Here is a 14,364-nt window from a genome sequence, read left to right as displayed (position 1 = left end):
CAAATGCTTTCATACATTCACTTTTGTTATTTCCACCATGTGAATGCCAGTTTATAGTCTTTACCCACTGATCCATAAGGATTCAGCAGTAGTATTTTCATGAGGTATCTATAAAGTATAAATACTAATCCTTAAACTCATCTTGTCTTCACTTTTTTTTTTAGTTTTTAATGTCCATTTTTCCTTTTCTTTCATTAATTCATTAAAAATGTCTAAAACTAATTCTGAAGACTCAAACTTAGAAATAAGTTACCAGTTAACTTCAGTTATTTCCACACAAAAAGCTATGTTAAATTTTAACTTTTATATCATCAATATGGCCATCCCTCCTTTTTAATTTATTACTCTCTTTTCCAAATTTAGAAAATTGTTACACTTTCAGATTTGGGATAGATTTTATTTACCACTAGTTATTTTATGAAATGAAATAGAACTTTCTTCAAATTTTCAATGATCTCTGCCTTATTCTATCAGATCTACTTGTCAGTGTTTACACCTGTTCTACATAGTTTTAGTTGTGGTACTTTGATACTATGGATACTATCTTCTAAAATCTAATAGAATTATTCATCTCTCGTTGCCCAAGAAAAACATTTTCCCCTTAAGGCAGTGGTTCTCAACCTTTCTAATGCCGTGACCCTTTAATACAGTTCCTCATGTTGTGGTGACCCCCAACCATAAAATTATTTTCGTTGCTACTTCATAACTGTAATTTTGCTACTGTTATGAATCGTAATGTAAATATCTGTGTTTTCTGATGGTCTTAGGCAACCCTGTTAGCGGTTCTCAATCTGTGGGTCGCGACCCACAGGTTGAGAACCGCTGCTGTAGAGCCTAAGACCATCGAAAAACAGATATTTACATTACGATTCATTCAACTTTTTAAAAATACTTAACTACAGAATTATTTTGCTATTTCCCCACTCGTTTTATTTGATATAACAAAATAACATACAAATAAAATACAGTATAATGGGGTTGGGAAGGCAGTCATTTTGTGAATGTACCACAATAAAAAGACCCACAATGAACATTTTGGTGTTTAAAAATCCTATTCTTAAAATTAAGTAGAGCTCTAGCTGGATTGGCTCAGTTGGTTGGAGCATTATCCCATACACTGAAAGGTCTCGGGTTTGATTCCCAGTTAGGGCACATACCTAGGTTGTAGGTCTGATCCCTGGGGTGCATACAGGAAGCAACCAATGGATGATTCTCTCCCACATCAATGTTTCTCTCTCTCCTTTACCCTTTCTCACTAAAAAAATAAAATAAAATAAAAACATATCCTCAGGTGAGAATTTTAAAAAATTAAGACTTCTAAAAATTAGTAATAGAATATCTTGTAGACTATAGAACACATCTTAATTTCTTAAGTCTCTGAGCATTTGTAGAAAATCCAACTCTACAAACTGTAGACAGCATTTGTCTTAAAAATCCAGATACAAATTACCTTGTTAAGACAAGAAATGATATGACTGAGGTCAATCCAAGGAGCACCTGCTTCTGTCACCTGATGAAAAAGATGATCCCTAAAGAGTTTCAACAGATAACGGTCGCCGGTCTCTGACCAGGTAGGATCCTTCTGAAACCTGAAGAAGGTAATATTTTACCTCAGTAACTCATACTATATGCCACATGGCGATATGTTTATTTTTCTGACTCAAAACTAACTTTATTTTATTTTCTCCAATAAATAAAGGTGTTATGTGGGGGTATGTACCTCCAAAAGTTATAGGTAGGCTAAAAAATTTTTTTTTCATCTTTTATGCTCATATTGCCCAGGTTTATTTTTTTAATAATTTCATTTAACATGCAAGTATATGAATATGTTTCAAATTCTCAAGGGCAATCACCCCATATACATCCCTATTTTAGAATAACTTCCTTATTTAAGCCCCTATCATTAGATAAAATGGGGAAGAAGGAAATGTCTTTAGATATCTTTAGAAATAGGTTAGAGATTATCCTTTCCCTCTCCCCCCCCCGACCCTCAGATTACAGAGTAGAGAGAGATGGTCAGGTATGTTTTTATTGGTGAGCATAAAATAGCAACCTGTTTAGGAAACAAAAAGGGGGTAGATTTTGGTTTCTTACTCTCATGTGATGATATGAAAGTGTGCTGTGCCCAATGTTCATAGTAGCACAATTTACAATAGCTAAGATTTGGAAACAGCCTAAGTGCCCATCAGCAGATGAGTGGATTAAAAAACTGTGGTACATCTACACAATGGAATACTACGCTGCTGTAAAAAAGAAAGAACTCCTATCATTTGCAACAGCATGCATGCACCTGGAGAGCATTATGCTAAGCAAAATAAGCCAGTCAGAGAAAGGTAAATATCACATGATCTCACTCATTTGTGGAATATAATGAACAACATAAACTGATGAACAAAAACAGATCCAGAGACAGAAGTGTCGAACAGTCAGTCAAACCTCAGAGGGAAGGTGGGGGGAGGGGTGCTAGAGATTAACCAAAGGACTTGTATGCATGCATATAAGCATAACCAATGGACACAGACACTAGGGGGGTGAGGGCATGTGCTGGAGTGGGGGGAGTGGGAGTGGCCAGGGAGAGGCCAGTGGGGGAAAAGAAGACATATGTAATACTTTAATCAATAAAATTTTTTTAAAAAAGATAGTGTGTTGTGAAGTCCTAGAGATCTGACCAGATTACTAGTTAGTTTTCAGCAGCCTCTGGAACTATGGTCCAGTAAGGAAACAAACATTCAAATAACCCAAAAAAGGTGTAACTGCATATTTAAATAATGCAATTCAGAAGAAGAGACATAGTACAGAGCAGAAACATGAACTCTTCTGTAAGATAAAGATAGCTTTCCACAGGAAGCAGTGGATGCTCTTCCCAGAGGAAGGATGCTCCTTAGTCAAAGGCATCAATATTTGCAAAGGATCATTTAAGAAACTAAGAAAGGTCAGTGTGGCTGGGTGGGGTTGGAGGAGAAAAAACTAGAGAGGAAAAAAAGGAGTACAAAGGGAGGGTTAGAGAGTAAGGACAAGGAGGAGAAAGAAAACACTAGGACAATGAGTGAGAGAAAAAAGAGAGGAGAAAATTAAAAGCAAAAAAGGCAGATCTGAAGCAAAGATAAGGAGAGGTCAGATTATGCAGCCTTAGGTCATGTTAAAACAGTAGTCTAAAAAAAAAAGGAAAAGAAAAACATTAGTCTGCATTCTAAGAACAAGTGGGGGGGGGCACTACATGGCTAAACACAATTATATGTGTACTTTACAAAGATCATTCCAGGGACTTACAATTACAATTGATTAAACACACCCATTTATCACACCCATTTATCTGTTTCCTTTCAAACCCCCACCAAATCTATAATAAATGTCTTTAAAAGGTTGTAAACACACAAGGACCAAGGAATCAAGAGCAACAATAGCAGATACGCAGACACACACACACACACACACACACACAAATCACAGAAATTTGGAAGGTAGAAAGCAGACAGGTAAGTGGGATGACTTAGCAGAACTGAAAACTGAACCCTAATGCTACAGGGAGCACAAAAAGAGGAGATCACAGAAGCCAGCCATAACAGTGAGGCTCAGGGGCTGACATCATTAGGTATTGCTTAAAGGTCCTGGTGTGAACTGAGGCTGGAAACAACAGAGTAATAAAAGGTTCCATACACAGCAAACAGATAACCCATCTCTCAACCAGGCATCTTCCTAAACAGGGTGCACAGAGCATCTCCAGCCTCCGGTATAACAGGCAAAGCACGAAATCAGGAACTGAGGAGTGGTGGGTGAGACAATTCAACCAACACTTTCCCCTCCTTGCCTTCCCAAACCTTGGCTATGGGGTTTATACTACAGAGAGGTTGGAAGATTCTCTTCTGGATATGCTGAACTGCCCAACAGAAATATGGACATTTGGAAGCCTACCAAAAAAAAAAAAAAAAAAACACACAAAAGTCATACCTAACAGTATCACACATTCTGCTTTGTCACAATTTCTGCCTCCACAAGGAGCTTCCCATTAGTTTTTTAGGACCTCATTTTATTTATTTACTAGAGACCCGGCACATGAAATTCATGCACTCGGGGGGGGGGGGGGGGGGAGGGGGAGGGGGGGAACCTTCAGCCCAGATTGCGAGAGGGTGCCGGCCAGGCCAAAGGACCCCACCGGTGCACAATTGGGGCAGGGGAGGGACATGGGAGGTTGGCCAGCCGGGGAGAGACCGCAGGAGGGCTCCAGGGCATGTCCTGCCCATCTCGCTCAGTCCCAATCAGCTGGACCCCAGCAGCAAGCTAACCTACCGGTCGGAGCATCTGCCCCCTGGTGGTCAGTGCACATCATAGCAACTAGTCACAGGTCGACTGTCTGCCCCCTGGTGGTCAGTGAACATCATAGTGAGTGGTTGAGTGGCCTTAGCATATCATTAGCATATTATGCTTTGATTGGTTGAATGGACGACCAGACAACCGTACACTTAGCATATTAGGCTTTTATCGTATACTAGAGGCCTGGTGCATGAAATTCGTGCACGGGTAGGTTACCTAGGCCTAGCCAGCGATCAGGGCTGATCGGAGCCTCCCTTCGTTCCACACCACCCCCTGGTAGTCAGCACATGCCATAGCGAGCGATCGGTCTCTCAGTCAAACTCCCGTGGGGACAATTTGCATATTAGTCTTTTATATAGGTAGAGGATTTATTTATTTATTTATTTACTTACTTACTTACTTACTTATATTATTTTAGAGAGGGAGAGAGAAAAACATCAATGAGAAACACTGATCAGCTGCCTCTTATATGCTCCCTACTGAGGATTGAGCCCACAGCTCAGGCATGTGCCCCCATCAAGAATTGAACCAGCAACCTCTCAGTGCATGGGACAATGCTTAACTAACTGAGACACACCAGCCAGGGATAGAACCTCATTTTTAGTATAAATAGACAGCCAAGCATCAAAAATGCTTTGGAGAATAAAACAAAGTAAAGCAAATTGTTTCCTATGAGATATTGCAGGAAACAGAACAAACTTAAAACCAAAAATCTCTAATTGACAGCCTTAGAGAAACAAAAATTAGATGCTGTAAGAGAGAAACAGAGTGCTAAAAGTTCATGAAAATTAAATATGATTGCAGAAATGTAAAAACTGAAAGAAAAACTGGAAAAACATTTAATTTTAGACAAAATAACTTGAGATAATTGCCTAGAAAGTATAACAAAAATATATGATACAGTAAATAGAAGAGAAAATTAGAAAATCAGTTGCAAATTCTAACATCTGAACAATGGGAATTCCAGAAAGAGAAAAGAAATTATAGAAGAAACAATGACTACAACTTCCTAGAAGGAAAGAACACAAGTTTCCAAGATGAAAAGGGCTCACGTGTTGATTTAGCAGAATTAATTAAACACTCACACCAAGGCACATCAGTATGAATTTCTGAACATCAGTGATAAAGAAAAGACCCTAAAGCATGGTGGGAAGGGGAAGGATTTGGAAAGAAAATGGCTTTAAATCTGTCTAGAAGTTAAAAAGACTATGGAGCAATGCCTCAAATTCTGAATGAGATGATCATTGCTATTACTCAGCTATGTACTACTAGAGGTACTAGCTAATACAAATCACTCAAGTGGAATTAAAAGTATAGAAATTAAAAAGGAAGAAATATAACTAACAATATTTGTATATATGACCATATATCAGAAAACCCAAGAGAATCTACTGAAAAACTGCAAGACAATAGGGCATAAAATTTATAGAAATCTATTATTTTCATGTACATTTGGTAACAAGCAGTCCAGAAGACAAAATTGGGGGGAAACTCCCATTTATAATAGCAATAAGAAAAAATATCTAAGAATAAACTTCTTGTGATATAACTATATAAAGAAGTCAAAAAAATACAATGACATGCCATTATCTTGGTTAAGAGAACTCGTCATCTAAAAACACAAATGGTCCTGAAGTTTATTAATAAATCTATTATGTTATCTTCTCAATAAAAATACCTTCAGGTTTATTGATTTTTTTTAAACTAAAATAAGATAATTATAGAATTTATACAAAATACTAAATGGTTTTAGGAAAACAATAAAAACAACACAAAATAAAATGGACATATGAAAGAACTAACACTAGTAGGTTTTAAAATGTCAATCATTAAAACAGTATAAAAGATGCTGCTTTAAACTAATAGGATAAAGCTAGACTAGTCAATAAATAGTTTTTGGACCACTGAATAGTCTTCTGGGATTCCTACCTTATATCCGATAGAAATCCCAAATATATAAGTAATTTAATATATAAAAAAAGAAGCCCTACGTATTCTAGAAGAAACCATGAGATAATTCCTTCATAATCTTACAATGGAAAAGACCTTCCTAACTATGACTCAAAATCTAAAGGCTACATATATAAATGCCTACATGGGAAAAATTAAGCAGTCAAAATAAAAATAAATTAAAATTTAAAAAAATCACAGGGCAAATCTCTCTTGATCCTATATATCACAGAAACCAGACAATCCAATTAAAAATAATAATGAGCAAAGGACAGAAAAGGACAAAAATGAATCAAAAACAACCGATAGGCAATATGCTCATTAAGAATAAATAAATAAACAAACAAATAAATAAATAAGGGAAATAAGCCAGTCAGAGAAAGTCAAGTATCACATGATCTTATTCATATGTGGAATCTAATGAACAAAATAAACTGATGAACAAAATAGATCCAGAGACATAGAAGCATGGAACAGACTGAGGAATCTCAGAGGGAAGGCGGGTAGGGTCAGTGGGTGGGAAGTTATCAAAGAACTTGTATGTATATATGCATAACCCATGGACATAGACTATAGGGTGGTGAAGGCGTGGAGCAAGGGGCAGGGGCAGGCTAGAAGGGGTCAATACTATCAATAAAGAATTTTTTTAAAAGAATAAAATACAAAATAAAACTGCATTTATCAAGTTGACAAAAATCCAAAAAGTTTGAAAAAAGTATTGTTAGTGATAGACTCTCATGCATTGTAAACCTTCTGTAATAGCTATCAAATTATAGGGACATTCCCACTGACCTAACAATCACAATTGGACCTCTATTTATGCACACACAAAATTAAGAATTTAAATGAGTCCCTACAACATTGTTAATACTGGCACAAAAGACTGAAAACAACCCAAGTGTTCATCAATAGGAACTAGAGAAATACTGCATCCATCCATAGGATGACCTATTAAATGGCCATAAATTATGAGGAAGCATAAAATATTTGGTTAAGAGCACAGACTGTGGAACCATACGGCCTGGATTCGAATCGGGCTCATATACTTATTTTGTGGTCTTAGACAAGGTATTTTCCTCTCTCTGTCTCAATTCTCTGTTGAATGGGAATACTAACAACACCTGCATCACAGGGTTGTTACGAGGATTATGTTGTCATATTTGTAAACCATTGACAATAATGTTTAGAATACACTAAACATATCTAAAAAAATGATTTCCAAAATACATTGTTATGAGAAAATAAGCCATATACAAAAAAAGCAATTGTGTGGTTTATAGTTTGTATATATTAAAAATTGATGGTGGGGTGTGAGTGTAAATAATATCCTACCTATACTAATAAAAGAGTAATATGTTAATTAGACTGGATAGACCGGACATCTTCCAGACATCCAGAACTCTTTCTTGGACAAAGCCGTGGTGGCTGCGAGGGCCGAGTGAGGGCAGGCAGCCACAGCGGCCAGCAGTGGCCTGCAGTGGCAGCAGCAGCAGCAGCAGGGTGATGGGGCGGCGCCTTCCCCTGATAGGCCCAGTCGCCTCCTGCAGAGGTTGTGGGAGAGGCCATGGTGTGGTCCCAGCGCCACGGCCCCTCCTTCTGCAGAGGGGGCAGGAGAGGGGGCTGCACAGTCGCAGAGCCTCTGCACAGGTTGGACAGGGTGCGACCGCAGTGCCTCAACCTCCCCCAGCCCCTCCCCCAGCCAGCCCGGCCCCACCCCCAGTGGGTGGGTTCAGCACTAAGAAGCAGCGAGCCCGGCTTCTGGTTGAGCCACACTCCCCCCCACCCCCCACTCCACCCCTGGCTCAACCAGAAGCTGGGCTCACCCCTGGCAAGCACACAGAGGTGGCGTGAGCCTCTCATGCCTCCACAGCAGGCAGGCAGTAAGGAGCAAGGGGTCCTGGACTGCGAGAGGGATGTCTGAGTTCCAGCTTAGGCCCGATCCCCAGGGAGTCCTGGACTGTGAGAGGGATGTCTGAGTTCCAGCTAAGGCCCGATCCCCAGGGAGTGCTGGACTGTGAGAGGGATGTCTGAGTTCCAGCTTAGGCCCGATCCCCAGGGAGTCCTGGACTGTGAGAGGGATGTCTGAGTTCCAGCTTAGGCCCGATCCCCGGGGAGTCCTGGACTGTGAGAGGTCACAGGCTGGGCTGAGCCCCACCCCACCCCCGCATGGGGATGCACAAATTTTGTGTAGCGGGCCTCTAGCATACTAGTAATAAAAGGTTAATACGCAAATCAACCAAATGTTGGAAAGACCAGTAGCTATGACACACACTGACCACCAGGACTCAGACGCTCACCGCAGGAACTGCCCCCTGGTGGTCAGTGTGCTCCCACAGGGGGCGCGTCGCTCAGCCAGAAACTGGGCTCACGGCTGGCGAGGGCAGCAGCAGTGGCGGGAGCCTCTCCCACCTCTGTGGCAACATTAAGGATGTCCGATGGCTCCTGGACTGCAAGAGGGCACAGGCGGGCTGAGGGGACACCCCCCCCCCCCCGAGTGCACAAATTTCATACACTGGGCCTCCAGTATAGTCATAACCTGGGAAGTGTGTATAAGAAACTAATAAAGGTTGGTGGCAGAAATTGGGGAGATTGGGCATATCAAGTATAAAAGAGAGATTTTATTATTTTTACTGTAAACCATTTTCTGCTTTTAAAAAATGTATTTATATATAATCTACTCAAAATATTTAATTAACAAAATAATTTTCTGAGGACAATCTAAAATTGTACACCCAATCATACTATTAATAAAGTGTGAAAGTAGCAAAAAAGATATTTTCAGACTGGAAAAAAACTCACCTTTCTCAGGAAGCTACAGGAGAGTATGCTCTATTAAATAAAAAAAGAATAAACCAAGGAAAAAGGCAAGAAACAGGACATCCAACACAAAGGGAGAGACAATGAAAATTCCCTGGATAAAAGTGAAGGGAAGTTCCAGTTCTAAAGTGTGAGTGTGAGCAGGCTGAAAAGCGCAACCAGCCCAGATAGGATCAGGAGGAAAGAGACTCCAGGGGCAATTTCTCTGAGGGGGAGAAAAAAAGAGAAACTATAGGCTACCTATTTTTTTGACCCCATGGAAAGGTGTTTTATAACTTGGGCAGAGAGTTTGGAATGAACTGGCGATAAGTAGTTTTTCATTTGTTTAATAGTTTCCCATATAAGATCATTATTAACTCCATGAAAACAAAAATAAAATATAAAAGAAATAGTTATGATTACTAAGTGATGCAGCTATTAACAATATTTACCTTGTTATAAAAATGTCAACACTAAATAAAGATTTACTCAAAATTTATGGATTAACTGGTTGTGTGTGTGTGTGTGTGTTCAGTTAAGGGAAGAGATATGAAAATTGAAGCATCTTTCACAGGATAAAATCGTTTACTTAGTTAAATGATGAAAAAAATCAAGAAAAAGTATAATAAGCATACATCTATAATAATAAAAGCGTAATATGCTAATTAGACCGACGGCCAAACGTCTGACATTCAGGACGACCTTCCGGACAAAACCGGGGCTGCAAGGGCCAAGCCCCTTGCACAAATTTCATGCATCGGGCCTCTAGTTTAAAAATAAAGAGGTAAGTGCCAGAAGAAACGTAAGAGTTCCTAAAATATGGTTCAACATAGTCATGTTCTCTTTATTTAGAAAAAAGTATTAGCAAAAATACTGAGTCTTTTAAACTTGAAGAAATATAAGTGAATTCCATAGTCAAAAAAATCCCTCAAGTAAAGACATTTATCTATTTCTATGAACAGAAGCAACATTCCTGAACTGTAATTTACACTGCAGTCACAATAGCTGTGATACTGCCCTAGCTGTCTTTGATAGTTAAGCAGTTCAAACATCAATTCTGATTCTTTCTTGAACATCTGATTAACTTACAAATGAGGCAGAACTAAATGGCAAATAATGTAAGACGGTGATAGCACGGATATGAAACAGAAGATAAGAGACATGCAGCAATTAGAGATTTCCAAAATCTCTAATCTGACCTGAATTGACCAAACTTCAAAACGGAGACAGGGTTAAGGCAGTACTGATCACCATCAACTGTGCACTTATGTGCAAACCACACTGGAGATCTAACACAGTATATTTTCTTTATGTACATATGTATGTGAAATTCTTCAGGACAACCATGCCTAGGCTGTAGTTTAAAAACAGCCCCCTAATTAATGATTAACAATAAGCTTAAAGTTACTTCACATGAGAATTTTTCCCTTTTCCAAATAAAACCAGTTAAGGATAAGGTATACCCAATCTTATTATGCAAAATCATGCCCTTGATTGAAAGCGTGTTATAAAATACTGTAAATCCTTACTCCGGCCTCTCATTGATTGTTCCCAATTTTGCTAGAAGCCTAAACAGTCTTCCATTTTGAACCTCCTATAAAACATTTTAAAAAGAGACAGAATATTAATGTTCCAGCTAACTGAATATAAAAGCAAAAGTTTACAAAAATTGGTACCCCGCACCAATATTACCTTTAACCAACAAATCCTAATATTCCAACCTTCTGGTTATAGTTTTAAATACAATGTGCCCATGCCATTCAATAGTAATACTCAAGATTATACAGCTGGTCATTTTTAAAAGTTTTGTTAAAATAATTCACGTGGAAAAAAAAATCAAGATTTTTGTCAAATGAATGTAGCAAGACCATGAACAAAAAGAAGAAAACAAGTGCCACATAAGAAATTAAAATACTAATCATTAAGTGTGGGCAAAAATATGTGCAATCTTAGCCAACTATGCACTATATTCTGCACAATAATTAATATGCTTTTTATTGATTTATACACAGAGACGCAAGCCTGTATACAGGCTCTTAAATGCCCTCTTTACCTTTGCAAGGTCCTCCTCTATCACATCATTCCTCATTTGAGCAGCATCCAATTGAGTATAAAATCGAGCACCGATCATGGGCATGATGTCATTAACACTTCGCATCCTGTTTTGATCAGTCAACAGATACCTACCCAACATACAGAAGAATTACTTGAATGCCAAACATGCAATTTGAAAAACATAACCCACAAGCATGCAGCTACCATTGCTGCTATCAAATCAGTGTGCACAATTTTGCAAACATTTTTTCATGCAAGTCAGGTTCACTTTTCTCTGGAAAATCTTAAGAGCCAATGGAGAAAACTGTAAACGTGTCTCTTTCTCTGCATTTTTACTTTTTATTATGAAAATGAGAAAGGAAAATTGAATAGGGTTATACTTACCATTTCCATTCTCAAAACCTTCTTTATAATAGTGAGAGATGAAAAGATTGCTACACATTTTTTTGGAGAGGTGAAATAGGGGTTGGCTGTAGGGGTTCCTCAACAATAATTTCTGAAACTAAACCTGCGTCTTCAATTTTGATAAATCAAACGAGCCTCAGCTTTTTAGAAAGCTGTCCTCTGCTCTGCAACTTCATTTACCAGCTGTCATGGTATATTTATTTCTGAGAAATCTTCATGCACTAATACACATCAGAAGAGACCAATTAAATTTCTTCTATCATTACAACTAAGGCAGAAAAGAATTTATGTTTCAAAGGGCCACGTTTTAGAACACAAGAATAATTAATCACCTATTATTTCTCATTCTGATAGGTAAGCCCTTTCCTAACCCTCCTCATTAAAGAAGCCTCCCACTCATTCACTCTCTGCTTATACTTGTCTTATTTTCTTCACAGGGTTTATCATTATCTGCAAACATCTTACTTGTTCACATGTTTATTAACTCCTCCCCATTAAGGTTGAAGCTCCAGAAGATGAAAATTTTATGCATCTGTTCAAAGCATCTTTAGCACCTGGCATATAGCAGGCATTCTTTCATTGAATAAATGAATGGTTATATTCATGTGGACAATCGATATCTTACCTATTCATCTTGTAATTACTGACATATTTACATCTAACTACTCATTTTGCAAGCTACATGACTTTGGCAAGTTACTTTACCTCTCTATGTCTCAGCTTTGCCACCTTTAAAATGGAGCTAATAATGGTACCTAATTCCTAGAGTTCGGGAAAGAATTAAGAAACTTAATTCATATCAATCAGTTTGAAAGTGCCTGATACATGGCTTACTGCTCTATAAATTTTAGTTATTGGTTAATATTAAAGTATGACTTTTGCTGATTCACTTTTTATTAAGGAAAATTTCAAAATTTACATGAATAGAGAAAATTATTACTAAATCTCCATGTACCCATCACCCAGTTTCAAAAACTGATAATGTGTGGTCAAACTGATAATGTGTGATAATGTGTGGTCAACTCTGTTACATTTATATCCTTTACTCTCTCTTTTTTAAAAGGAAAATTTGGAGATTATAACTTGAGATTAGAGACATCCTAGGTGCTGCAAACTAAGGCCAGAAATCACAGTTGTGATCATATATGAAGCAAATATTTTCACTTAAAAGAGAAATCATCTTATTTGATTATTAATAGGAAACAGGTATCACTGGCTCTGTCACAAAGACACTTATGCCAATGTAACAAAGCACAGGTGAGTAGCCCCATCCTCCATCCCCCAATTCCATACCCCAAGGCCAGTCCAAAAACAAATGGAATCATCCAGGGCTACAAGAAAAATCAGAAGAAACAGCTGGAAGCTAAAGAGAGACTGAAAAGGATCAGTAAGCTCTAACTGCTTTTAGAACATAATATGATAAAGTGCAATAGAGACTTCCTATTCCTAGCACGTGTTCTCTAGAATAACTTATTATAAGGGTTGTCTGGAATTTCCAAATCTTAGAGGTATCTTGGACAGGGAGCGGTCCTTGTGTGGTGACAGTAGTCCACAGGGGGTTTTTCTTACACCAAATTTATTTCAAACCTGCACACAAGGTTCCTTGGAGTTTGAAGATACCGTAGAAGCATAGAGACTTTTACATATATGTTTTCTGGAATGGATGTTCTGGCCAGAGTAAGTAACTGAATCACACCTGAGGTTTATTTATGACAGCTTTCACATGGGTAACGACCCTTCTCTAGAGCAGTGGTCACCAACCGGTGTTCCGCGGACCACTGCTGGTCCGTGAGGTCCGAAAGGCTGGTGACCGGTGCTCCAGAGCAGCACTAACAGAACTTTCTGAGATGATGGAAATGTTCTATGTCTACACTGTCCAATATTAGCCAGGAGCTACAAGTGGCTTTTGAGCTCTTGCAAAGTGGCTAGTGAAACTGAAGAACTCAATTTTATTTCATTTTTACTAGCTTTAAAAGGTCATATGTAGCTAGTAGACACCAATGAAGCCTTAGAGGGTACCCTTTGGAAAAATGTTTAAAACATCAGTAACTGATTTAAACACACTGGTTTATAAATTTATTCCAAGAAATATATACTTAGCAAAAAAAATAAATTAAAAGTTGCTTAATTGTGTTTTGCCTGATTTTAAATAGAAGACAGTAAAATAAACAGAATCGCTATTAAAAGGCCCTTATGAAACAGCTGTCTTATCTCATATGACCATTATACATGTTTAATTGTACATTAAAACTTACAAAATCAGATTCTTCAGGTCAGAAGAGTAGTTGATTGTCACCAGTTCCATGGCTTTCTGTAAATTCTCTCGCTGAATTCCTGCCAAAGAGTTGCAAGCCAAAGCCAACACAACTTTTCCTAATGATATCAGATCTGCTTGCTGACATGGAAGAATAAATATATCTTTTAATTTTTATTTTAAAGATACAAATTTAATACACCCACACTATTGACTGCATGGAAAAAGTCCTTATACAAAGAAGCTGCAGAGCTCAGCACAGGGGTCTCAAATATTAATAATCATCAGAATCAGATGGGAGCTTATCAAAAAGAATTTCTGAGCCTCTCTACCAGAGATTCTCATTCAATAGGTCTGGAAACAGGCCCAACATTTTTAAAGTACCCAGGTAATTCTGACGAACGTAGTTGTAGGTCTACACTTTATTTAAATAGAGCTGATACTCTTACAATTATAAGAAATTTAAGGCTGGTTACTGTACACTTGCTTCACTCTGATCATTGCCATTTATAATATGCACTTTCTCATTTTCAATGATGCCTAAAATATAGCATGCACTTGAAAATTTACTTGAAGAAAACTTATTCCATTAT

The 14,364-nt window shown here is 38.1% G+C and overlaps 1 protein-coding gene across 8 annotated transcripts in view; it reads right to left on the bottom strand.

The window, feature by feature from the left end:
* The window catches only part of PAN3 (poly(A) specific ribonuclease subunit PAN3), a 161,990-nt gene that overhangs the window by 3,498 nt on the left and 144,128 nt on the right, over positions 1 to 14,364 (bottom strand). For all 8 annotated transcript variants that reach the window (XR_013813711.1, XM_079775195.1, XM_079775196.1 and 5 more), the window contains 4 exons: positions 13,773 to 13,912; positions 11,111 to 11,240; positions 10,587 to 10,651; positions 1,451 to 1,589 (listed from right to left, as the gene is read on the bottom strand). Coding sequence is in view for 7 of the 8 variants with exons in the window: in XM_079775195.1 (XP_079631321.1) it covers positions 1,451 to 1,589; positions 10,587 to 10,651; positions 11,111 to 11,240; positions 13,773 to 13,912 (474 nt within the window). In the remaining variant the exon portion in view is untranslated. The remainder of the gene's footprint in view (positions 1 to 1,450; positions 1,590 to 10,586; positions 10,652 to 11,110; positions 11,241 to 13,772; positions 13,913 to 14,364) is intronic.

Source organism: Cnephaeus nilssonii (genome assembly GCF_951640355.1).
Source record: "Cnephaeus nilssonii genome assembly, chromosome: 6".
NCBI lineage: Eukaryota > Metazoa > Chordata > Mammalia > Chiroptera > Vespertilionidae > Cnephaeus > Cnephaeus nilssonii.
This window is presented reverse-complemented; position numbering and strand designations above follow the sequence as displayed.